The 25,676-nt window shown below is 28.8% G+C and overlaps 3 protein-coding genes across 3 annotated transcripts; 1 reads left to right on the forward strand and 2 right to left on the reverse strand.

The window, feature by feature from the left end:
• Positions 1 to 8,725: 8,725 nt before the first annotated feature.
• On the reverse strand, positions 8,726 to 20,963 carry LOC123300055. Its single transcript, XM_044882525.1, has 9 exons — positions 20,546 to 20,963; positions 20,061 to 20,199; positions 18,445 to 18,686; positions 16,793 to 17,273; positions 16,223 to 16,368; positions 15,119 to 15,936; positions 12,089 to 13,041; positions 10,989 to 11,148; positions 8,726 to 10,362 (listed from the first exon to the last, which is right to left on the reverse strand). Exons 1-9 carry the CDS (start codon positions 20,696 to 20,698, stop codon positions 10,089 to 10,091), a joined length of 3,366 nt encoding a protein of 1,121 aa, XP_044738460.1. The 5' UTR covers positions 20,699 to 20,963; the 3' UTR covers positions 8,726 to 10,088.
• Positions 20,964 to 21,575: 612 nt separating this feature from the next.
• Positions 21,576 to 22,287, reverse strand: LOC123299844 (protein FAM136A-like). The gene is made up of 3 exons (XM_044882234.1): positions 22,097 to 22,287; positions 21,817 to 22,038; positions 21,576 to 21,751 (listed from the first exon to the last, which is right to left on the reverse strand). The coding sequence occupies exons 1-3, from the start codon at positions 22,181 to 22,183 to the stop codon at positions 21,608 to 21,610; spliced, it is 453 nt and encodes a 150-aa protein (XP_044738169.1). The 5' UTR covers positions 22,184 to 22,287; the 3' UTR covers positions 21,576 to 21,607.
• Positions 22,288 to 22,324: 37 nt separating this feature from the next.
• On the forward strand, positions 22,325 to 24,012 carry LOC123299843 (NADH dehydrogenase [ubiquinone] 1 alpha subcomplex subunit 8). Its single transcript, XM_044882233.1, has 3 exons — positions 22,325 to 22,591; positions 22,662 to 22,837; positions 23,661 to 24,012. The coding sequence occupies exons 1-3, from the start codon at positions 22,463 to 22,465 to the stop codon at positions 23,881 to 23,883; spliced, it is 528 nt and encodes a 175-aa protein (XP_044738168.1). The 5' UTR covers positions 22,325 to 22,462; the 3' UTR covers positions 23,884 to 24,012.
• Positions 24,013 to 25,676: the final 1,664 nt, after the last annotated feature.

Here is a 25,676-nt window from a genome sequence, read left to right on the forward strand (position 1 = left end):
GTTTTTGAGTTATCGCGTTCACCGACGAAAACAGAAGATTTTGTGTTTATCAATATTTCTATACATTACAATCGTTATAATAAATTTAATATACCTTTCAAATATACAGGGTAATCCATTTTAAGCGATGGACCCTATACCTTCTAAAGTAATTAACCTACAAAAAGAATGTTTTGTGCAAAAATTATTCAGATTGAAGGCGGATAACATGTTCTGACATCAGATTGGACCTGATTCTCTGTGTTGCTTTAATAGTCAATATAGATCCTAAAAGGTAAGAGATAAAATAGCACTTAAAATTAGAAAGTTGATCTTCATAAAACACTAATAACATTTTTTTAGAAAATCATTAGCTTTCGAAAGAAATTTGGCTTAAAAATATATCATTATTGCATTTAATCGAAAGAGAATTCGGTAGCTTTAAAAAAATGTTTTAGGCAAAAGTTATCAAGGACAATAAAGTTTATTTGTCTGTATTAATAACTTTTAAGTCGAGATAAATTTTAAGATCATTTGAAGATCACAGGCAAATGTTTTCTATTGTATTGACAACTTTTCGCTAAAGCATTTTTCTACAGATTTTTCATGTTTTTTTTTCGATTAAATGCAATAATGACATATTTTTAAATGACACTTTCTCCGAAAGCTAACGATTTTCGAAAAAATGTTAGATTTTTTATGAGGATCAACTTTCTAATTTAAAGTGTTATTCTATCTCTTACCTTTTAGGATCTAATTAGACTATTAAAGCAACTCAAAGAACCAGGTTCAATATAATGTCAGAATATGATGTCTCCTTTCAATCTGAATAATTTTTGTACGGATTACTTATTATTATACTTAGTATTTAGAAGATATTTGGATCCATCGATTAAAATGGGTTAGCCTGTATTGCATAATATGCATTATACAAGGTATAATAATATAAATAAAGAGAATTAAATTTAAGTTAGATAGTGAAAGTATAAATCGATGTAATTCGATATGAATAAAATTGCACTATGAATCGGAGTGTACATCTAGTGCATATATATCAAAATTTTGAATTTTTCCCAAAATTAAAATGTTATATAAATAATCCGCACATTTTCATTTTACTTTATCACAAGATATTTTGAAACAATACAAGAATGTACAACATAGTTTTTCAATCTAAAAATTCTACAACAATATTTTTGGTTTCAAAATATTTTGAATAAAGGAAAACAAAAAAAGAACTGGAACGGTTAAATATTACTTTATGCAGTTTTCTTTCTTACATAAGTATAATTATTTAAAAATATTTCTAAATTATTTATTATTAGTTGTTTATACTGTTTATTCCAAAGATGTATTTATAACAAATGTTTCTGGGTGGAATTTTTGTAAACATGACGTTGTAATATTGATTAAACTATATTCACAATTGCATTCAACTATTTTCAATCCGATATGGCTTCATTTGCGTAACTGTAGGAAAGAAAAGCGAAATTTTTCGGGTTTGAATCGAATTTGTTGAATTTAAAAATTAAAAAGTGTTTTAGACCAAACTCTGCCATCCTTTTGCCCAAATTAACCATTGTATAATCGTCACGTGATTACTCAGTGTTCACTGATTAGTGTTTTATCATCTCTAATATCAAAATTTGCATTATTTTTCTATATTTTACAAAATTAAGAATGAATTACTTTTTTTTTTTAAATAAATTTTTAACGAATAATGAGTTTACAATTCAATTATTATAGCGATATGTTTTCAAAAATATTAGAACGAAATTTACATCTTTGAATTTTATCTGTAGGTACTGTTTCATTCGATATGATGAAAATTGTGAGTCGTCAATTTTTTTAATTGATAGTAAATAAATACAATTTGAGGCTAAATTTCTATTTTCGGTAATTTAGAAGATATTGAAGAAGCTGTCAAGACGGATAACTTTTTTTTTTATCTTGAGTTTTCAGAGTGGTTCATAAGTAGGCATACAGTATAGTAACATAATAGGTATTTATAGTAAATTTATTAATTTAGAATCCAAAACATTAAAAGATAGAACATTATCTCAACAACAACACATTATTTTCGCAAACTCCGCAAGAATAGAGTCCGATTATCAAGAAAATAAGACTATATATTGCTAGTTTAAATATCGATTGATCCAAGACTCAAAAAATAAACTAATAACAAAAAAAAAAAAAAAAAATTAAAATATTTTATAAATGTATACCTACTTATGTATCTCTTTGTGTATCTTATCAAAATATTATTATTGAATCTGATTATAATGTTGAATATTCTTCGATTTTGTCTTTTAAACAAAAATTCAACTTTATATAACGTAATATTCTCTGATTTTATCCTTTACGATCTCCTTTTAAACAAAAAAAATGAACTTTAGAAAATAGAACTTTACAGTTAAAATTCATGTGAAATAGCCACAAAACTGATAAAGATGGAAGATATTTGTTATTTACTTGATCACTGCAAAATAAAAAAAACGAATCGTAATTTTCAAATTACGATTTGTTTCGTTTAAAAAGCCTAAACTGATTCTCTATAAATATGTTATTTCAGCAGACATACAGGACGAGTACAAACGATCACTGTGGCTTACAATTTTTGTAGCCGAAGATTTTTTAGTTCGCTTCAGTAGTTATCGACCTTAATACATCTTATGAACGGTCTCTTAAACCGGAGTTAATACACCGATTTTTTCAAGTTTTCATCTATCTATTACCAGTTATGGAGTAGACTGAGCTTTTCAAGCTTTCCTTTATTGAGCCTGAAAACCTAGGTCAAGTTTAATGCCTGCGTAAGATGTGCGCGTATACACCCAAATTTTTTTGCTTGAAGCATTTTTTTCGATAAAATTTATTTTTCAAGTTTCAAACTCTCATACTCTAGAATCGAACCACACATTTTATCTTCGTACAAAACAATTTGTTTATCAACGTTTTGTTTTCTTGCCAAAAAAATTTGTTTGATCAGTTTTTTGTATGTTCTTAAAACCTTAACTCTTGATATTTAAATGAATTTCGAAACAATAACTTCTTAAAATGGGATATAATCAATTCAAAAATGGAAAATTTTCTTTTGGCAAAACAATACATCTGCAACAGAATTTTGGAACGGTCGATTATTCAATTCGTGTTGAAATAACATAAAAAGAGTCAAATTTTCAAGTTGTAACAAAAAATGATAAAATTTATTTCAAATTCAGTATAAATAAAAAAAAAAAAAGTTTGAATATAAAAAAAAACCAACAGTGGTTTTTTGTTGGTCTCAATATTGAATTGTTTAATTTATAATTAGGTACTTAATATATTATTATGCATAAATAATAATATTCTACTTAAATAACTTAAATATTTAGTAAAATCTGAAAATTAGGTTCACATTAGCCATTTTTTTTTTCACTATGTTCAATTCTTTTAAAACTAGTGTTTCATGTTTTTTATTTATATGTATATATATAAATATTTATACATATGAATGTCCTTAAATGAGCAGTTGAGAGTTAGTACAGTCTGTTTCTGTTACAATAAATGTTCTTAACGCAAAGATAGATTTTCAAAGACGTTGAGAACACTTGTTAAAAGATTCATTCGATTAATTTTTATTAGCTCTGATTGTTAAATTTTTTATATACAAATTTAGACATCGTTTAAATTCATTAACTCAAAATAAATTAAAATGCAGTTTATTAACCCAAATTGGAAAAGGACACTCTTTAACTCTAGAATTCTGCACGATTTATTCATTAATTGGATGACCGTCTAGGATTAGATGATTTCATTAGAAAAGAAAATTTAATGTTCTTGTAATAGCGTTAATAAAGTAGAGCGCGATCGAATAACTACCAACAAAATAAAGATCGTTTGCGGAAATTAAGCGGCTATTTTACGAACTATTAGATTAATATCAATTATAAGTATTTCATACAATATGTGTAAAAATAGCCACATAGGAAATTTCCTGATTTACTGACCTGATATTTACTACACTCTCAGCGGCGATTACATACAAGAAAGTTTCCTACGAATTTAACGTCATGATTTTTTCCACTAAGGACAAAGTAGGAATCTATTAACTCCCCATCATACTTTTCTATCGAGTCTTATGTTATATTATTTCTCGTAGGAGGGTGTTTTTTACATTCCTAATCATACACGCTACATTCTTTCCTGTAGGAAAGCGTGACTTGAATTAACGTCCATACACATGGTTTCCTTAAGTCTTGGCGTTTTACGTTCTTCCTGCAAAAATGTGTCCATATAAGGTTAGTTGTTTAACTCTAATGAACGGAAATAATTCGATAAATCCCTCAAAAGTTTAGTCTTCATATTTCTCAATAATTACCTTTTAAAGGCTACCACTCTATAGTTATTTATCTATACAAAATGAAACATAAATCACAGAATGAAAGTTTTCTGTTTTGGTCAGAATGTTAAACGTTGAGAAATACAAATATAATTCACGAATTCAATTTTTTTATGGTGGGTGAACGTAGCCCAATATGTGATCTCTTAGGGTTAAGTTCAGTGATTTCAATTTAGTAATTAAATGTTTTTTTATATTAAAATTCAATAGACATTTAAAAAACCTTTTACAAAAGTTTACAAAAGACAATATCTTACTTAAAAAAGAAATATGATTTATACAATTTATATACAAAATTAACATCGAATAAAAATACAAAAAAGGGAAAAAAAAGAAGCAAAATTCAACAATCAGAGTGAAACTTGAAAATATAGGTACTAACTCTAAAAAAATAATTTTATGTAACAGCCTTTTGTGTAGATTTCATAAAAATAGACAATCAAGTCATATACATTTGTTTTATGTTTTAAAAAAAATTCATGTAAATACAAGTTGTAATACTTCCGCAATATCGGAAGAAGTCGTTATTATTTAATCTGAAATATAAAGATATAAATTTTCAGTTACATTTATCCGTGAAATCTCAAATGTACAAAATCGTAATAGCAAATGTCCTACAGAGGTTAATGCTTTGGCCTATTTTTTTTTTTATTTTACACAAAATAGCCTGTTAGTGCAGCTTTATTTTGCGAATCCAAACCAATATTACTGTAAATTGAGTTTAATATACTTGTTCTGTAGTCAACTCGATTTACGGAAGCAAATAATTTGTTTATATGTTTGTTTAAGTAAATAAATAGAAAAAGAAAATCCAAATTACATATTTACAGTGTGTTACCAAGAACCATAACCATAGACATTTATAAATGTAACATCATATTTATCATCGTAAACATTTTCATGGCTAGTCTTCATGGTAACATCCTATATATAAACTCTATCAGATTTTGATCGAAAAAGCAATGAGAATATTCTTATCCTACGCTTAGTTGTTCTAAATAGAAAATTTGAATATTTAGATAAAATAAGCCACAACTAAGAATAATTTTTTAATTAAATAAAGTACTAAACCCGATTTGTCGATCAAAATGGACCCAGTTTTTTGGGTTCAATAAAATGTAACGAAAAATTATATTTTTATATTTCATATATACAAAAATATTAATGAAATTTTTTTAATTAAAACTGCTAAATACAGTTACATAAAAAAAACACTTGCAAATTTTATATACAAGTATTTAAAATTGGGAAGTGGGAGAAAGGTTTTTCTTAATATGAAGCATTTTAGTTTTACATACTATATTTTTAAATTGGGTTTGGTGAAATAATAACCAAAAATTTTAATACACAAAAAGCATTGCAATTCAAAGATCCACTGAACTGTTTTTCTTTTGAAAATAGAATTTAATTGATTTTAAATTATATAGATATCTCTTCTTTTGACTCATTTCATTCATTAACATTTATCTAAAGGTAATAAAATCTGCTTTAGTTGAAAGTTGATACAACTAACAAATAGTCAAAACTGTACACCAATTTAAATCAAATTGTTTTTGATGAAATAATATTTGCCATTATTAGAATCTATTGAGTAATTTTGTTTTAAAAAAGTAAGACATTGATTTAAATTATCTCTTAAACGTTGTCCGTCATGATATAACAAACGTTTTATCATAGACTTACTGACTTATGTGCTTTTTCTTTTCTTAATAAAATGAGTGATAATTCCTAAACAGCGATGAAATATGCAAAGGTGGAGCAATAATCATGGCCGGTAAAATTTAGGCTGTTGTCTCGCTATGGGCTTAGTGTCAGAAAATATATTTTATTGTTGAACAGAAACGACTAGAGTTAGAGTATTGGTGGTTGAAGTGAAATATCTATATTAATAATTGTAAACAGCACTTGGTACATAATACATTGTATGAAAATTAGTTGCGTGGTATTGTACAGTTAAAAATAACACATTATTTGATGACAAGCATGTATTTGGTTTATATGCGTGTACCGTGAAAAACTTATTTACAATACTATAGGCAGACAACAGCCTTAAACTAAGCCATCACTCTATTTCTCATTTAATCATGAATAAATTCTTAATAAATTTATTAAAAAAGCAATAATTATTTTATCCGAAATTCGAAAAAACCATATTTCCGTTGTTCGACACCTTAAAAATAGCAATTTTTAAGGTGTCGGCGGTAAATATCCTAGATAAGTCCTTGGTTATAAAAATTTTCGTAGAGAAGCAAGTAATTCGACTTTGACAACAGCCTCTCAAAATGCCAAACGTTCTGAAATTACTGCCAAATCAAATACTATGCCTGTTCCTAAACCTTTGAACATATTAGCACAATTTAAAAAAAAGGATTAAAATATCCTATTTATTTGATATTAGTATATCAATGTCGCTACTCTTAAATCACAAGATGATTTTAATAAATTTTTAGTGTTTCATTGTGCAGATTAAAAGAAAAATAATTTAATTTGGACGACAATATATTTGATTACGGAATGAGAATGTAAAGCTGTTTGATTTTAATTTTTATAAAAAATTTGTAATAAAAATTTTTGATTGAAATTAAACAATACAGTTTTTTTATCCTAATATTTTATTTAATTCTTTATTGTAATTTTTGTAATTTTAATTATGTTATTTACTACTAATTATACTGTACAATAAAAACATTTTAACTAAAATCTATTCGAGTTTAATTGTAGTTTCACAAACAAGTAAAAAAAAACATGAGTTAAACAAATAAGTTTAATTTTTCCTAATTGAAATCATGCAAAATAAATAAAATCATTAATTTGAAGCAATAATTTACTCCAAGGTATGTTTAGCACCATATTTTTATGATTTTTCATCTGTTAAATGAAAAATTTTAATTACAACAAAATTCAATATATGTTTATCTGTTTTTAAAGTAATCTCAACTTAGCGTAGCTAACATTTTCGGAATGTTATTTAATTTTCTATAAAATTAGATCCGTCAGAAGAGTAAGTCTGTACTAGGTCAAGCAGAAAAATGTCTATCGTAGCACATAAATGTCGTCGGAAAAACCGAAGGAGGCTTTATTATTTTTACAAAGATGGGATTCTCTCCATTCATCCTACTAGTAAGCTGAATTTAATATAAGGATTACTTATTCATACCTTTATAAATAAAAAAAATAGAACAAGAATTGTATGAATTATTAATTGCTTGCTATATAAATTTTGAATAATTTTGTTGTAAATTCAGCAAGCATTTTCTCTCAATTAATCTCGAATAAATTTCATTAAAACCAAGATAAGCTTTTTACATGAAATATTTTAACAAATATATTAACAACAGTTTTAAGAATGAGATACATGGACCGACAATGTTCACAAAATTTCCTTCAAATATTTATAAATAGAAAAAATAACCAAAAATTTAGTTTTGTTATTTTAAAAACGAAAAAAACTCAACTAAAATGCTAACATATTTTTTTTTCAATTTAAAATGTTACAAAAATCACTGAACTATTTTACAAGGAAATAATTTTCTACCAGCTATAATTCTAAATCTCTTACTAGTTTTGTTCCGAGTAATTTACAGCGAATAAAATTTATTCCATTTTTATTTTAAATTCGCTATTTTCGTTAGGGGGTAGTTAGGGAACTTGGTTTTTGATTTTGTTAATGGTTTCAGTACACAGGATCAAATCCTGAAGAAAAAAATAAAAAATTAGTTATTATATTGTAAAACAGTTCAGTTATTCTTAAAAACATTTTACGCTATTGAGAAAATTATTTTTTTTATAAAACAGTAGTGTTTGAAACAATATAATTGTACAGGTCAAGAATTAGAAGGATTTAAGTATATTTTGGCCACAGCAACAGACGTTGTATTTTTTTTATCTTGGAACAAATTGTGGAATAAACTTATGATACCAGAAATATCCCAAAAATATTTGTTTTTTAAATAATGTACACAGTACAAAATAAAATTGTTTCCTCCCGTTTTACTGCCTTTCAATTGTTTTATTTATTTATTTTTTATTTGTTATGTTTCACAAACCAAATTTCAGTGTATAGTGACATATAGAATTATGTTATGTAATATTTTAAAACATTCTACATTATAATGAAAACATATATTTGATTTGGTTGTGAAACGATTTTTACAGGTACCATATTTACCAGCTATTTCATAGGGTATGCAAGATAAAACTAATTAAATTAAAAATGTCCGATTTAAAAACTAACCAAAACCGATTTTGAACATCGATGTACAAGATTATTCATATATTTGGCATAATCCAATATTCTAAAAATAGACATTTTTTAATATTTATTTAAAAATATTCTTAAATGAGTGTTTTTTTAAATTATTTAAAATACTGAAAAACGAGTTTCAACTGAAGTTAGTTTTTAGGCTTATTAATATTTTTTTTGTAGCTAATGTCTTCTTTTAGGAGCCGTTTCTTAAAGTTAACTTCTTCTTATCTTAAGTTACCTGTACTCTGAAGCTATAAGTACCTAGGATGTATACTGTATGTCAAATTAAACGCAAAACTTAAATTATTTTGAGTGTTATAACATTACACGTAATTCACATATAATGTTATACTTGTAACACTTAGAATGGCAATACATGTGCATTTTTTAAGACACAGAATGTACACAACATTACAGCAGCAACCTTTTGTGTTGTGATAGGATAAATTAAAACGGCAATAAAGTCACAAAGAACAATGTCATACTGACAATTTTTCATAGAAATCGTTAATTCTTTCAACGAAGCTCTTAAGTGCAGAGTTAGAGGCTAGAGAAAATTTACTCTAGCCGTATTTTGCTAGAAGATGAACAGGTACCTTTAAGAAAATTTAGGGGGGGGGGAACCTAATTAAATCGAATAATGGGGACTTCTTGAAATATATTCGATTATTAACGCCATAATTATCACATGTTGGAACTCAAACTACAATTCTCCCACAACTTTTAACCACATTAATTTTTTAACCATTTATACCAATATTATTAGTGAGTAAGAATACAAAATTGAAACGATATTGAATAAATTGGCGAACGGACATATCGGACATTTCAATTATTAAAATTTCGTATTGATAAAAAAGCTACATCTCAAAGTGATCAAAGAATTCGGGTGAAGTGACTAAACCGTACGCTTTTTATTAATTTTCTTTCAGTTTTCTGTTCTAAATCACTAACTAAATGAAGATCAAGCCAAATTATCAACTCATAGAAATCCATAGAGGTCAAAGAAATCCATTTTGGTACCTGGCTATAAATGTTTAAAGGAAGCATTTTCCGCCTAAAATTGAATTTGCCTTTAGGTAGGTAATTATGTTGCATACACTATGAAATGAATGGTATAGTTATATAATTATCTTTAAAAATCATTAAATAAGTGATTAATAATTTAATAATTCACAAGTTATTTGCAGGATTACAATATTATTTGAGGCGCATTTTTACATTACATATTCTCATATAGTTGCGTATTTGTTGTAGCGCCAGCAATGATCATAGTTATGTGTGCGTGTGTGTGTCAGTATACTTTTCTCTCTAGTTTTAGTCAATTTAAAACACATATTGAGAGAAAAGGAGACATACAACAGATCAGACAAACAAGTAAATACAAGATTCTCTGTCGCGAACAATATACGCATAATATTGAATAAAAACAATATGAAAAAACCATACGATGATTTGCACCCGACAGAGAATTGTTAAGTAACATCATGTTACTTCCATTGCAAGTGTATTATTTTTTCGAACTATCTGTGGTTTACTACTGTTGTTCGTTGTACCACCACCAGATTGTCCGCCACTGGTTGTCACTGTTGATGCTCCTGTTTGTTGTGTCACTGTTGTAATTATATTGTTATCACCGCCAGTTTTTAAATGGTGTAATGTCGATTTCATTTTTACACTACTGCTATTGTCGCTATTTATTAACGTTGATTCGTTTGGAAGTGACGAAGATATTGATGATGAGTCCATTACGTTGGCACTAAAATTATATCAAATATGATTAACATATTTGCCTTCTTTAATTTCAAGATATTTAATCGTGATAGGAAAAAAATGATTTTTGTGTTAGTGTGTCTTTATACAAAATAAAAATTAAAAAATTATTTATTGTTCTTAAACTGTAATCGACGGCACTGAATAGTTTTAAATTTCTTATTTAATACTACGGGGAGCATAATTTTTATGATCAGTGTTTACAACTCGCGGAGTAATTATCAAAAAATAAAAATTACAAGACTTATTTTGTTCCATATATAAAGACTTACACAACTATATATCTCATAATATTAAGGCGTGAAAATAAATAAACTCAATATTTTTAAGATTATCTTCATCTCTAATGTAAAATAATTTTTGTTGAATGTATATTTATAATACTCTGAATCAAACGATTCAAAAGTTAGACGAGAAATTCAATTTTACAAACCATTTGAAATTCGACAAAAATTTCTTCATAAAATGGCGAAATTGTAAGAGATTTCGAAATAAAAGGCAGGCGGATATAGCACAATACTAATATGGCAAATGACTCTAAAAATTTTCTTGCCGAGTTCAATATAAGACAACGAAAAAAAAAAAAAATTTTTAGAAAAAGTAAATGCATACCTATTACTATTAAGCGTATTTATTGTTTGAGATGAAAGTAGCGCTCGCCTCACTTGAGAATTCATCGAAGTGTTATTTTGTAATCGATGAATTCGTGAATGATCGCCTAAACTTTCGTCTGCTGCACTAGGCTTATAATTAACTCTTCGAATCATTGATGCTAAAAAGATATTTTTCATATTACTAGTTTACAATATTAATTTAAACAAAGTTATATAGATAGATGAAGGCCAAGTTTGAAAACTTTAAATATATTTTTTAAGTATCGAGCATACACATTTTTATTATTTTTATTGATCCAACATCTATACTATTCGAGATAAGCAGGCGATCGATAGAGTTATGAAATTCTATGGTCACTTTGGAACTTTGGAAGTCTGCGATGTCAACACTACTACTGACACGATACCTTGCCAACGAAAAAATACAATTTTTGTGTTTCTCGGATTCAATTAATTTTACTACGTGAGTGTCATAGATAAATAAAATCGAGAAAAAAATTTTTTCTTTATAATTTATTTCTTTTAAAAATTATTTTCCAATTTTTCAGAATTTTTCCGAGTCGTTCGGCAAAAATAACCAATAGTTCGCCACCCTTTGAGACTTTATTCAAATATTTGATTTGAAATAAAAATTAATTGGACAATTTTTTATACTGTTAGACAAGACAGAAGCTACCTAAGCAGTTTTATTCCATAAAGAACAAACTGCTTGTTAGCAAACAAACAGTGGAATTTTTTGACTTGAGTAACAAAAACAACGTAACAAAATTTTTAGGCTGATCAAATAAAAAATGTTGATCAATCTCTCTAAAAAGCGGTGTAACTAAACACGGCAATTTTTAATATAGCAACATGGGTGTTTGGGTTTCTGACGGTCTGAGGTATGTGAATCAGATAGATAACATATTTCGTTTCTTATATTTTTTAGATTTTTAACTCTAGTAAAATCTAGTAAAAAAAAATTCATATTTCGTCTAATTTTATAAGAATTAATAGTTTTTTATCGTCCAGTAAATCATAATAGGTCTCTTCTATACTTTTTGGCAACACTTTATAAATAACCATAAAAAGAGTTAATTTAAAAACAAACGAACTTACATTCTAAATGTGTATTAACTGGACCATTTGTATGCAAATGATGTTCGGATGTAGGAGATGCTCGCACAAGACCAGCCGTCGTTAATGTACCAATCATTCGAACACCAGCTCCCACTCCCACACTAACACTACTTGGCGACGATACATTACCAGTGACACGATCAAAAACTAATGTTGGTATTTGATTTGTAGATGTTACAGAAACAGATGAACCCGTACTACTATTTAAATTACTGTTGTTATTATATTTATTTGGACTAGTCAAGGTACTTGATAAAATTGACTGAGTTCGTAATACTTGTTGCTGATGTGTGGTGGTTCTCTGCTGTTGTGAAGTATTCTGTTGTAACAATTGTAGATTTCGTCTAGATATCGAAGTAACTGGCACACTATTGTTACCTGCAGTAGTCACAGGACAACCATTCCCACAATTTGTCACATCACCACTACTTCGCGTTGTTAAAACATCACTGTTTGTTGTCCGTTCACACTCTCGATCACTATTACTTCTAACAGACACACGCGAGCACCCAAAATTTGTCATCGAATCTTGGTGTTCTGTTAAATAATTTGTACTACATAAACAACTGCTATTATTATCACTGATGTCCGTTGAAGACGATGACGACGTAACTATTTGTCGAATATCATTTAAAATTAAACCTAAATCTTCTGCATTGTCTTGTTCTAACCCTTGTTGTTGTTGGATTTGTTGCTGTTCTTGCTGTTGTAATTGATAATCTAAACTTAAATCTGTGTATATATCGTTAAGCGTAAATTCAGACGTGAAATTTGAAGTGTCACATAATGCCGATGGCGGTGTCGATGATAAATTTTCAATTTCAATTGTAATTGGTGTAAATTCATTTGGATTAAATATATCTTCTTTGGCGGGTAATAAATTACAAGGTATTTCATAATCTGCGGGTGGTGTTTTCGGTCGAAAATGTAACCTATTCAACAAAAATTTTTATATTTAGCACAACACATATATACTACACAAAATTGGTTTTTTATAAGTTTAGTCCCAAATTTATAACAACTGGAATATATTGATTACAGGGAAAAAAAGTTTGTTACTGCTATTTATAAATCGCCTAATTAATTCATTATTACTTTAAATAAAATTATTTTCCTTTATTGTTCTCCCCCCCCCCTTTAAGCCCATTAAAACATTCGTGCTTTTAGGGGTTAACTGGTAAACAATAATCTCACACCCAAACAGGAGACCTGCCTTACTTAATTTGATTACTAAATATGGTTTCCCTCGACTTAGCAGTGCTTTAGTACCCACATCAGAACTATCTCGTAAAAAAATTTGGGTTTTCGTACTTACTCTGTAAAGTTCCCTGTACCTATGATATGAAATACTGAATCATTGCCTTTTAGAGCAGAGAACACACGAACGTAAAAAATAGAGGATGTCGATTTCATCGCAAGTTGATTTTAACGATGCTCATTTAGGAAATGTGTCGTATTAATGTACACATTATTAGCGTTGAAAAAGTTAGTTGAAAGATTGACAAATCTAATTAAGACATTGTGTTAAAATGAAAATGCAATGAAATCGAGGGATATAATGTTTTTAAAGAGCAAATTTTTTGTATATGGGAGGACATGGTTCAAATACAGGCAAGAACACACACCTTCGGAAGGATAAAAACTGCGTAATATTTGCCTGAGAAAAAAATGACATAGAAAGACTTATTCTATTTTAAAGGACGTTAATATATCTAACATAAAATTTTCGTATGGAAATTTATATGTTAGGGCCCCTCATTGTACGGAAATTTTTTGTATAAATTAAAAAAAATAGAATGTTTACAGATGACCAGTGATTTTTCTCTTCAGGCGAATATTTTCTCAATAATACACTTCCAAAGACGCCCATCATTTCATAAGGTTAAAGCTAGACCCCAAATCTCAATGTATCCGTGGAGACTTGATTTACTCATAATGAAATGTTCGATAGTTTCAGAAATTTTGAGTGAAATACAATTTACCTATAAAAACTATAATGGATTAGAATAATTAAGTAATGATGGTGAACCGGGGTCTAAAACTAATATTTAAATCAATAAAGTTGAAAGGGTTAAGAAGGGTTAAAGGGTTGAGTTTAGAAAACATATAATTTTTATTGATTCATGTGGTCAATTTTAAATAGTTAAATGTTTTGTGAACACGTCAAATAAATGTATAAAAAATAATATAGATTGATTCTGAACGTAGTTGTTTGCAAAAGAAAATGCGAAACGAGTTTTGATGACTGAAATTGAGCGGGTTTCGAGTTTGCATTCAATATTTGACCATGTTATGCAGATGCTTTAGCAAACAAAAAATCTTTTCGAATTCATTTCAAAACGGCTCCCTTCTCAGTAAAAATCCCTTATTAAAGATTTATAAGCTTAAAAAAAGTTGGTGTTACAAAAAGCAATAACTTTCAGGTTTATTTAAGAAAAAAATTCTTTTTAGAAAGAATAATTGTATACATAAACAATTCCTTGTTCGACCCGGTAAAATCTGTCATTGAGCATGAATAATTTTCGGATTAAACATTTTTGAAGGATCCCATTTAAAAAATGCTCCAAAATTTAAAAAAAATGTTCTTAGACATTTTTCTCTAAACCTTCCAGTTTTCGAGTAAAAATTTGTAAAATTTGAAAAACGCGATTTTTACGATTATCATCCCCAAAAAAACTGTATGAAATAATCATATTTTTAATATGTATAAAATTTTTATTTGTAGTGTAAAGCTTACTCAACAACATTCCGGAAAAATTTTTGGCCTAATTGCGGGAAATACAGTCAAATTAACAAAAAAGTTTCCACAGCGAAATCGTCGGAATATTGGAAAAATAGTTTCTGTTAATTAAACCTTATTTCGAGTCGATTGGTGAAAATTCCATCTTTCTAGCATGTATAGAACAGAAAATTATTTATGCTCAATGACGGATTTAACCGGAAGACAGACGTACAACCTGCTTGGAGCAATAAATATTTTCGAATTTGAATTGTATATTAAAAACATACCAATCACGTTTAATTTCACTGAGAACTTCCAACATATAATTTGTATCTTCCTCATGTGAATTGACACCTTTGTCTAATTGATTTGTATCACTAAAACTACTATTTACATGTGCAACACTAGTCGTCACTTCACTAAGTCTTTCACTAATCAATTGTGGCGATATATCATCGTACGATTCACGTTTCACTACGTTTGATACATCTGAAGTCCAATTTGTTGTCCAACATTGCGATTCTTCTTTCACCGACGTATTTTTAATGTCATTACTATCTGTTAATTCAGTTTTCACTATACTCGTCGTACTCGATGGATATCCATCCGGCGGATAGCCACCAACAACGGTTGGTGTCGTACTGTTATAATTATGTTCTGAATATAAATTTCTAAGTGCTGGTGTCACACCACTTGAATTATTTACAACAGAACTGATTGTTTTATTTGTATCTAAGGAATATGAGGATTTCACTGGTGGCCCTACAACACTATACTGCATTTCCGTATCATCTACACTATTCAACGATGATGTTTCTTCAACTCGTGCTTTTAACTTCTTTTGACATTTTTCGAATGCAAGACGCTCCCGCAATGATGGTGTTTCAATTATTGTATAATCCATTTCTCGCCAAAGATCGTCGTAAGGTGTAGATATTCGATCTAAGATTACTCGACCACCTCGTCCTAGCCTTCGCCGTGCAAAACCTATGCATCGTGGTTTTGGATGCTTTATTGATGTTAATGCAAACCGATATCGATGATCCGCTGTACCATTTTCTTCCCGTGAACACCAAGGCCAATTTCCCAGTTTGTTTGTAATCGGCTAAAAAAATGTGAATTTAAATGTTAAAGTTTTAAATGAACATAAAAATTTCCTTAATAAATAATCTTAAGAAAATACAAAAATTTTTAATTTATTTTTACAAATTAAATTAGATGGCAGAAAATTTGAGCTTATAGGTTGTTTTTTTTATATCACAATAGAGCACGCAATAGTAAGACTTCCAGGAAATTGGAAAAATAAAGTTCGAGCATTAATTCACGTCCAAATAGTTATGAATTGTTGCTTATAAGAATTATTTGATTAAAATGATCTTGAAGTAACTTACCATATGATAAGAACAGTGTTTATTTCTTCTAAATGTGTATCTACCCTCGTCAGGATCAGCAGTTTCAGATTCCTCTGGAGATGCCAGCATCGCGTTAGAAGTCACATCATCTTCATCTGAAGATATTATTGGTTCTAAGCCAGAGGCTATACAAAAACAATAATGAATTAATTTTTAACATTTTTAAAAAGCTTTAAGATAATCAAAATTTTCGTGCGGGTAAATATTTCCTACAGAAATAAAGCTATCCGTTTAATTTTAGAAAAAAAATTAGCCTCGATTGAACGAAATGTTAAACTTGGTTTTATATAAGTTAAAAAATGTTTGCACCACAAATAATCTGAGGCCTACATGGTCTTATTCGATTGCTTTTTTATGGTTTAAAACACTTAAATCGATTAAAACTTTTAATTTTAGTGTTATTTCAATAAATCATTTAGAAAACGCTTTAATATCAAGAAAAATGAAATTGAGAGCTAAATATTTATTATTCTACTAAAAAATCTCTTCTGAAGCCTTGAGAAATATCAGTTAGCTTATTAAATAAAATGAAAATTAAATATCACTTACAGTTTAAAAGATTTCTACTTGTATGAGACGTGGTTGGTTTATGTTTCCGTTTTTTATACTGTCTTTTTTCTTTACGGGGTACGATTTCATCTTTGATAGTAGCTTTATTTGCCCAATTTTGATTTGTAAATTGATTTGTAAATAGAGGCGCAAATGCAGGCCTTGATGTTCGTAATGCGGATACTTCAGCCAATAATTGTCCACTGAAATCTTGTGCTTGATACCGTTTTTCAACAATTTCAATTGTTAAATGCAGATGTTCTCGTTTTGTTTTTTCACGACGTTTAACCATTTCCAATAGTGTAACGGCACGTGATAAATCTCTTCGTAATTTTAACATTTTTTCATATGATGTCTCATCATTCTTACGATTTTTACGTGTTTGCATTTTTTCTGTACGCCTTCGAAATGCTAAATATGGATTGTTTGCAGCACTTCCTAAACGATGTTCGGTTTTTACAGCGAGAATTAAAGGATGTTGCTAAATATTAAACAAAATTATTAGTTACAATTTATTTTGTTAGTTAAGTTAGTACCGTAAACTAGAAAAACTTTCTGGCCTTTAGTTTAAAAAAAATTGTATTGCTTGATTAGTTTTTGAGAATCTGAGAGTATTACTTCCGTATCTCGCATGAGGAGAATTGAAATAATATTTGATACTCAGCTTCAAGAAGTTTCGAGGAGTAAGTTTCTATAACTGGATGGACACTTTGCGAGTTCAAAGGCACAAAAAGTTCTTGAAACAATTAAACGTCTTAAAAGGAAAGGATAATTCAATTAATAAAGCCATTCTGAAAATTTGATGGGTCTTATAAAAAGTTAGGTAACTCTTGGTATATTTCGGGTTATTAAGATATTTCTAACGACATGAGAGAGGACGCGATATCTTAAAGAAAAAATACAGTTATCTAAATAGTAGTTGTATTAGCGCAGTAAATCTGTCAACGCTACAACGAACAATAGAATATTTTGCTCAACTGTTTATACGCTATAGCAGCAGCACAATAATTACAACATATAAGAAAATTGAACAACGTTGCTACCACTTGTACAATTCACTTCTGAATTAGACTAAATATTCGTCAAAAAGCAATCGTTGTTTATTTGTTTTTCGTAAACTAAATTATTTAGGCTCGACTTGCTCATTTACTTATATATCTAGTTTTGTATGCAAAGTTACTTTCTGTAGCAAAATCGTGAAATATAAATGTTCAAAAATGTCTTCTAAATAGTATGGATTTCTATTCTTTACGTGTAAATATCAACAACTTTAAAATTTAGGCAGCTAACAGGGACCGACAATACTTGTACAATTTTTTTTACATCTGTATGTCGTTAAAAACTACTTAAAAAATAATGAAATCAACGCAACTTCTTGTACCCTACGAACAGGATAATCGCCTCAAGCTAAAATCAACGCGAGTTGCATCCCTAATTTTTTTAGCTAATGTTACTTTTGCTTTTTATAAAGCTATTTTATTTTATTACTCTTAAAGTAGAATCTACCATGAAATAACTAATATGAAAATTTCTTTTCTTGATTTATAAAAAGCACATAGATAATGAGTAACAAATACGTTTAATTTCAAAATAAAAGTGAAGAAAGTGGAATTTATTATTTGAAAAATATATATATATATAATTAAACATACCGTTTTTAGCCTCTTATTTAGCCAATAATCGAAAATTGCAATGATGAGATCATCATCTTCCTTTAGAAGAGCTTTAGCATCGTGCAATGTGACTACTGTTTGACCAGATGACTTCTCCAAACGATCCATCATGGATTCAAATTTGAGAGGAGTCACGTCCAGTCGTCGAGCTTGTTCTTCAACCCATGCTTCATCCTCACTATCCATATCATAGTCAGGAATTTCTTGTTCCATTGTGAATGCTGAAATCAAATTATCAATTAATTTCTTTATCAAAATCCATCGTCTTTCAAAAAATATCCTCGCAGAAACAGTTTAAAATTTAATGAATTTTCTTTGGTTACTAAAGAACATTCTTGAAAAACTTTAAACAATGCTATGTATTTTACAAAAGATTTTTTCGAGCACTTTCTTACGTCGGCCTAAGACAAGTCTTCAGTTTTATTTAAATGAGGAGAAATATGCAACTAAGCCACGAGAATATTCCAAATCGAAAAATTCGTTGTTTTATTTTTTAATGGAAATGGATATCGTACAGACAACAAAAAAATGATTGAAGGTTTACGAATGAGCAAGTAAAATTAAATACAATACAATTTCGTATAAGAATTACTTATATCGAAGAATTTCTCAGATCATATATTTGATATTAGACCACACAAACTTTTTTTACAATAATTTCTGAGAGTGTGCGTTGGATATCGCATTGACCATCCGACGTCGGAATTTCTTACGCTTGATAAAATGCATTTTTTTTATCACCATATACATATTTTTTTAACTTATAGAAATTATTTTCTAATTTTTAGTTCATCTAGTTAGAAAAGCGTGTTTTTGGGTTTTTTTATATTCAATTTCATACTTTTTGACGAGTTTTTGAATAATAAGAGCAATATAATTAAACTTGAATATTAAATATCTAATTAATTTAGAAAAACTAAAAAGATGTTCTACACTTTTTGTGAAACTTTTCAAACCAATAATTAGTTCGTTTCCTTCAAACCTCTGGCCATAGCCTGGTCCTAGTCAAACCTAAGGAACACAGTCTGGTCATAGTCAAACCTACGGACGGAATAGAGTACCAGTTTAATGATTGTATCTAGATATCATTTCTACATAAATTAAGTTGAAATCTACAAAAACTAATCGGGTTTTTACTAAAACCAGTTGAAGTTATACATCTAATATTAATATCGATTGGGATCGATCAATTTTTTATACACAAATTTTGTTCCTAGCTCCGAAAAAAAGTTTAATTTAGTTTTCAACGATAAACAGTTATTTTTACGCTATTATTTCCGACATATGCACCTGCCCAAACATAGTATACCAATTCGTACTATTTTAATGCTTAAATTTTACAAGTCTTGGTCGTAAGGTAATTTTAGGGGAGTCAAATACTAATTCGATCATGCTCTTGTAAATATTTTCTAAAATTTAAGTTAAAGGGGGTTCGAATTCAAATCATTGGAGAAATAGTGACCACTGAATTGTAACCAAGGAAATAATTTGGTGCGATATGTACAATATCTGTTTATAGTTATGTTTACAGTGCTGTGTTAGAAAAACACGCAGGAATTACAAAAAAAAGTATACGAAATTGATGAAAGACTTACGTTGCATGTGAATGAGCTGTCGAGGTTGCTTATAGTTAGCGGGGTAGATCTTATCATACGCTTCAACATCAGCCATACTCGCCACTTCTGGAGTCGGGATGATGAGACCCGTACAGATAGCGCGTTGAAGATGATGCTCCTGTACATCCCGATAAAAATAAATATTATATTCACAATAATTAAACACATTTTAACTAAAAACATAGTGCACAATAGACCGTTGTTGGAATTCAATTTAAACTATAAGAAACACTTTGTCACTTCAAAAATTGTAAGTAATTGGATAAAATAGATATTAATTGATCAAAATATAATGAAATTTTATTAAATTAATTATTTTTTTAGATAAAATTAATGTTTTTGGAACATTGTTATTAAAATCTGTGCTACTCCCTATCTGACAAGTATGGAACTAGTACGCCATCAAAACAACATGGCGGCTATTCAATGCAGTACGACGACATGCAAATTACTGTAGAACTTACGCATTCTTCCTCTTTTTCCATTCCAGACGGCATCTGAGGAACTGCCCGATTAATTGCTGAATAATCGGTGAGATCGGGCAGTTCCTCAGCCATATAAATAGGCATAGGTTTGCTGGCATCAAGGGCCCTCGCCCTAAACTGTAGTTTGGACATTTTGGTTGTTGACAGCACTGAACACACGGGCGGACAGGCTAAAAAACAAGCCCGATAATGCACTTTTTCGGCTAGTTGCCGGCCCAAGACGGACACTAAATAAATGTACGCAACCGTCAGCGTGTTCCCATTGTTTTTATTTGCACGCACTCAGTCACGATTACGGAAAAACGTATTTGAAACTTTGTGTGTTAAGCGTGGAATACAGAAAGCCATCATGGCGGCTCTGCCATGAAGCCATAGAACGTTTTACTACCAACATGCAGTGCGCGGGAACGATGGACGCATGGCAGCATATTAAACTCATACACAAGTCTACAATCATAATGTCTAAATTCATTTGAAATAATCACAAAAAACTGTTATTACAATTAATAACATTGTTAATTAATAAGAAATATATCAATTATGATCCACTTTCATATAAATATTTATTATACGAATTTATTAAAACTTATATAAGATGCACATTTGACTTGTGTTTACAATGGTTACTTTTCGCGTGTCTTCGGTATGGTTGCGTCGGAGATACATCTCTCAAACATTTTTCATATTTATTAATAATTATCAATATTATTTTTGATTGACACTTAATTGTCAAAAATTTTAATTTAATTTTTTATCTATATTCACTATTTATATTTATTGACAAAGTTCAATATATTTACTATTTTAAAATGAATATCGTCGTTACTAAAAAGTAGTGGGGATATTTATATGAGCACGCGACTTTTACCGAATCAACTTTCAATACGCATGGTCGGTAATGACGATAAAATAAACGCGTGGCGTTCATTTATTCAAAGGTATATGAACATACAAAACAAGCGGGAATATTTAAATTACACAACATTTTAATAAATTTTATTAACATCAACAAAAATGACGATTTTTTACAAAAATATTACATTAATTTGTACTTCTAAGTGCATCTTCTGTACCTAAATTTGATAAGAATGCTTTTATATTTTTCGATAACGTTGGTAAAGTATTTATATTCTTCTCGCAGCAATTTGTTGCACATTTTTCAAACATTCTACCCAATTTTTCCATCTAAAAATTAAATAAGTTTAATAAAATCATATAAAGTAATTATGTTTTAAATTTTTTTTATTTACATCAGCATCACTTGGATTGACTGGACCCATTTTATCACGAATATCATCATTGCAATCCATAACACATCGTTGTACACGATTTTGAAAATTACTTAGTTCTTGTTGTACGTGATTGTTTGCTTTCATTAATCTTTTACTACATTTTTCCACACAACTTTGGACACCTTGCATCGATAATTCTTTATTGTCGCAGCATTTTACAGCACATAAATGCATGTCTCTCTAAAATTACCATTTTATTTACATTAACAATTAGAGGAAATTCTTTTTTTAGACTTACTTGGAAATTTCTTAAATATGATTTGTCGAGTTCATCAACTAAATTTGTTATTTCGTGTTCTAATTTTTGTCTTTGTGGCTCAACCATTTTTAATTTATATTTAATTCAAATAATATTTTTGTAATAAGATTCGTGAAATGACTAAAAATTTAGGTTAAGGACTAAATTCCCCGAGCTTCAAACCAAACCTAGTTTTTAACGTGAAGTTAATAACAATTCATAGTAACTTTAGTAATATTTTTTGATTAGATAATCTCATAACAATGTCATATTGAGAGTTAAATAAATTTTATTTTGATTAATTTTAATATTCATCTATAATTATTCTAATCATTCTCTTGTTTGAATAAAAATCTAGCTCTCAAGATGGTGTTGACCGATCATGTTTCATTACCATCTGATGAACAATTAACTGTTACTGAAATTAATTTATCCACATCGGCATTGAGAGCTGGAGCTTTCCATGTAGGCAAAGTTTGTGAACACGAAAACAATGTAAGAGTTTGTTAGAAATGATATTTTCGTTGCTGTATATTATGTAATGTATGAACTTTGGGTTTTTTAGGAATTTGTATTGTGTCGACAAGAGCTAGATGATCCAAGAGGTTGTTTAGCTGAAGGTAAAGTGGTTACAAATTGTGCTCTGAATTTTTTTCGAAATGTTAAAAGAACCTGTGCTGATGAATTTACTCAATATGCAAATTGTTTAGATAAATCTAGTGGAAATTTCGATTTTACTCGGTAAGTAATTTTTAACGAAACATAATTTTCTCCACTCCGAGCGGAAAGTGTCAACTTTCGTCCCGATGTGCTAATCGAAGTTGGTGCTTTTCGCCTCGGTCAAGCATAAAAATAGTATACACACCACATTTACTTTATGCCTGAACTAGTAACTTACGCAAACACTATATTGTTTTTTTTAATGCCCTTTTACACAACAACAAAAAAACGGAATTTCCATTTAAAATTATGTATTTGACTTTCATAGGGCCTTCTAAAGTCATTTTTTGGGTACGCTAATATGCCTTCTGAATAGATTTTTTTGATCTATGATGCTTTTGTCTAAAACACAAAATAATGCTTCTCTAGAAATATGATACTCGATATATGCCACCCTATGTATGTCCGAATTGCTCAGAGTAAACAGTAGCGAGGGTCTTCTTAACTATATTGGACGCCGGGGCAGAAAAATCAGCCCCCATTCCCTTTCCAATTAAAAAAAATTAAATCATTATAAATTTAAACTTCGAATTCAATTTTTCTGCCTTTTAAATTGATTAACTTTCAATATCATCTGTTTTGAAATCTACTTTCGATTCGAAACTAACCATTATGGCCAAATTGGTCCATAGTTAATCGTAAATAGTTTTTATATAAATACAAAATTTCAATAGTTGTCGAGTTCATGCAACAAGCGGGCGGTGATATATCAAAAAGAGAGGGTGTGGCGTATTAATGGGTGTGCGTGGACGTACCATATCGCACGCCTTTTTTTTGATATTGCCTTTGTGAAAAATAAATAATTCTTTGGAAAACGATCACTAACAATTTTTTTCATTTTTAGCTGTCGCAAAACACAAGCTGTATATGATAAATGTGTTAAAGATAATTTAAATATTGATCGTCCTGAATACGGATACTTTTGTCGTCCAAAAATTCATAAAACCAATCGTAAGAAGCCAGAAGAAGAACCGATTGCAGTTTATCCAGATGCCACACCTGGCTTGCCAGATGATTATCCAAGATATCCAGCCAAATATGGATCACGGTTTCATACTATCAATTGAATTTTCAATCGTTTATTGTATGTATTTCTTATTTAAGAATATAGAAATATTGTAAGAAATACAAATTGTAGTTGGCATCATATTGTACATTTTGTTAGTTTTATCCAAATAAAATATTGAAGATTGCAATTTTTGTAAAATTATTTTCAATTTTCAAATAAGATTAGTAGTCCAATAAAATGAAGATTTAAACTACCATCAAAACGGAAGCCTGAAGCAATATACAAATTATACAATTACTAGAGATAAATTAAGAACAACTGACTACTACTAACTAAAATATAATACTAACTTATTATTTGGGAAGTTGGACAAAATAAATAACTATTGTTAATTTTCAAAATTTGCGACGTTTCATTGATTATTTTCAACATATTCAGGGAAAGTTTACATTTAATTATCATGGATGAGAACATTAATTAATAATTTATATATAGTGTGTCCCCGGATAGAGGTAACTATACTTGTAAATTTCCTTATTTTGCATTTTAAGAAATAAAAGTCATTGTTTATAAGAAGTTTTGCTTATTCTGAAAAGTGTGTAGATATATTTAAAACTTCTTAATAATGTACAAGGTAGCCAAGAATTACTGTCAAATCTTTGGCCATGTATAACATTTCGGCACCTTCATGCAGTTATCTACATCATATGCTGGCATTAAGTAGGAAACGTGTAACAATTTAATTCTGAAACTTGAGAAATATTATTCAAATATAAATTTCGATATTTTTTTTTTTTTGAAACGTAAGTTACGATTGATATTTTTAAGGTCTAGGCACCGTGTCTCGATTTCTAGTCTCAAAAAATTATGATGCGTCTCAATTTTGATATTTAAGATCCCTTTAATGGAATGAGGGCGAAAAGTAACAATTCTTTTATCAACTAATTTGTGATATTGAAATGAAATAAAATAATTTAATTTATTATAAAATTTATTTAGCGTATATAATTATAATTAATAATAATCACACTAATCTTTCATACGTCATGTATAAAATTGTAAAAACATTCATTGATGTTAATTAATAATTTTATTTAAAAATATATAAAATAATTTGTCTATCATTTAAGAATTAAGAATGCTTCTTTTTTTTTTAAATTTTTCATTTATTTTATAATTGTTTTAAGAAAATAGTAGACTAGTTTTTAATAATGAATTTAAAAAACAAAAATGAATGGAAATATATTTAGGTATAGATGTTGTAAAAGTTTTAAATCAATTTTTTCAAATCGTCAGACATTTAAACAAAAATGAGATTCATTTCTTAAGTACTTATTTTTCAGAATACTGAAGAGAGTTTATTAAAATCAGAATGGATGTAAGAGAGGCGAGATTAAACAATTTTATGAATGTTTTAATAAGTACCGGGTGTATCAGAATAAATGGTCAATAATAATTAGGGGCTGATAAGGTACAACAAAATAAGCATTGTGCAATTTTGTATACCGTATCGAATTTCTGCCAAATTCGCTGAATTTGCGAACAAAATAGATTGGTTCATGGTTCAATGGTGTTCATGGTTATAGTGTTGACAGATTTACTGTGGTTGATTTTTCTACTGCAGCTATTTAGATAACTAAGTTTTTTCGGGTTCTAAGATATTGTGTTTCCTCTATACTTAAAACTGAAAAAAAATATTTTTATTTTTTTTATTTAAATACTAAGTAAACGATAGTTAATGCATTTAATGTCATCGGTAGTGGCCATTTAAAACAAAACACATTTTTGTGTTATCAAAGGCGGTTTAATACTCTCAGCTCCTGATCATAAATACTTTTAAAAGTGGTATAA

Source organism: Chrysoperla carnea, chromosome 5 (assembly GCF_905475395.1).
Source record: "Chrysoperla carnea chromosome 5, inChrCarn1.1, whole genome shotgun sequence".
NCBI classification, from domain to species: domain Eukaryota; kingdom Metazoa; phylum Arthropoda; class Insecta; order Neuroptera; family Chrysopidae; genus Chrysoperla; species Chrysoperla carnea.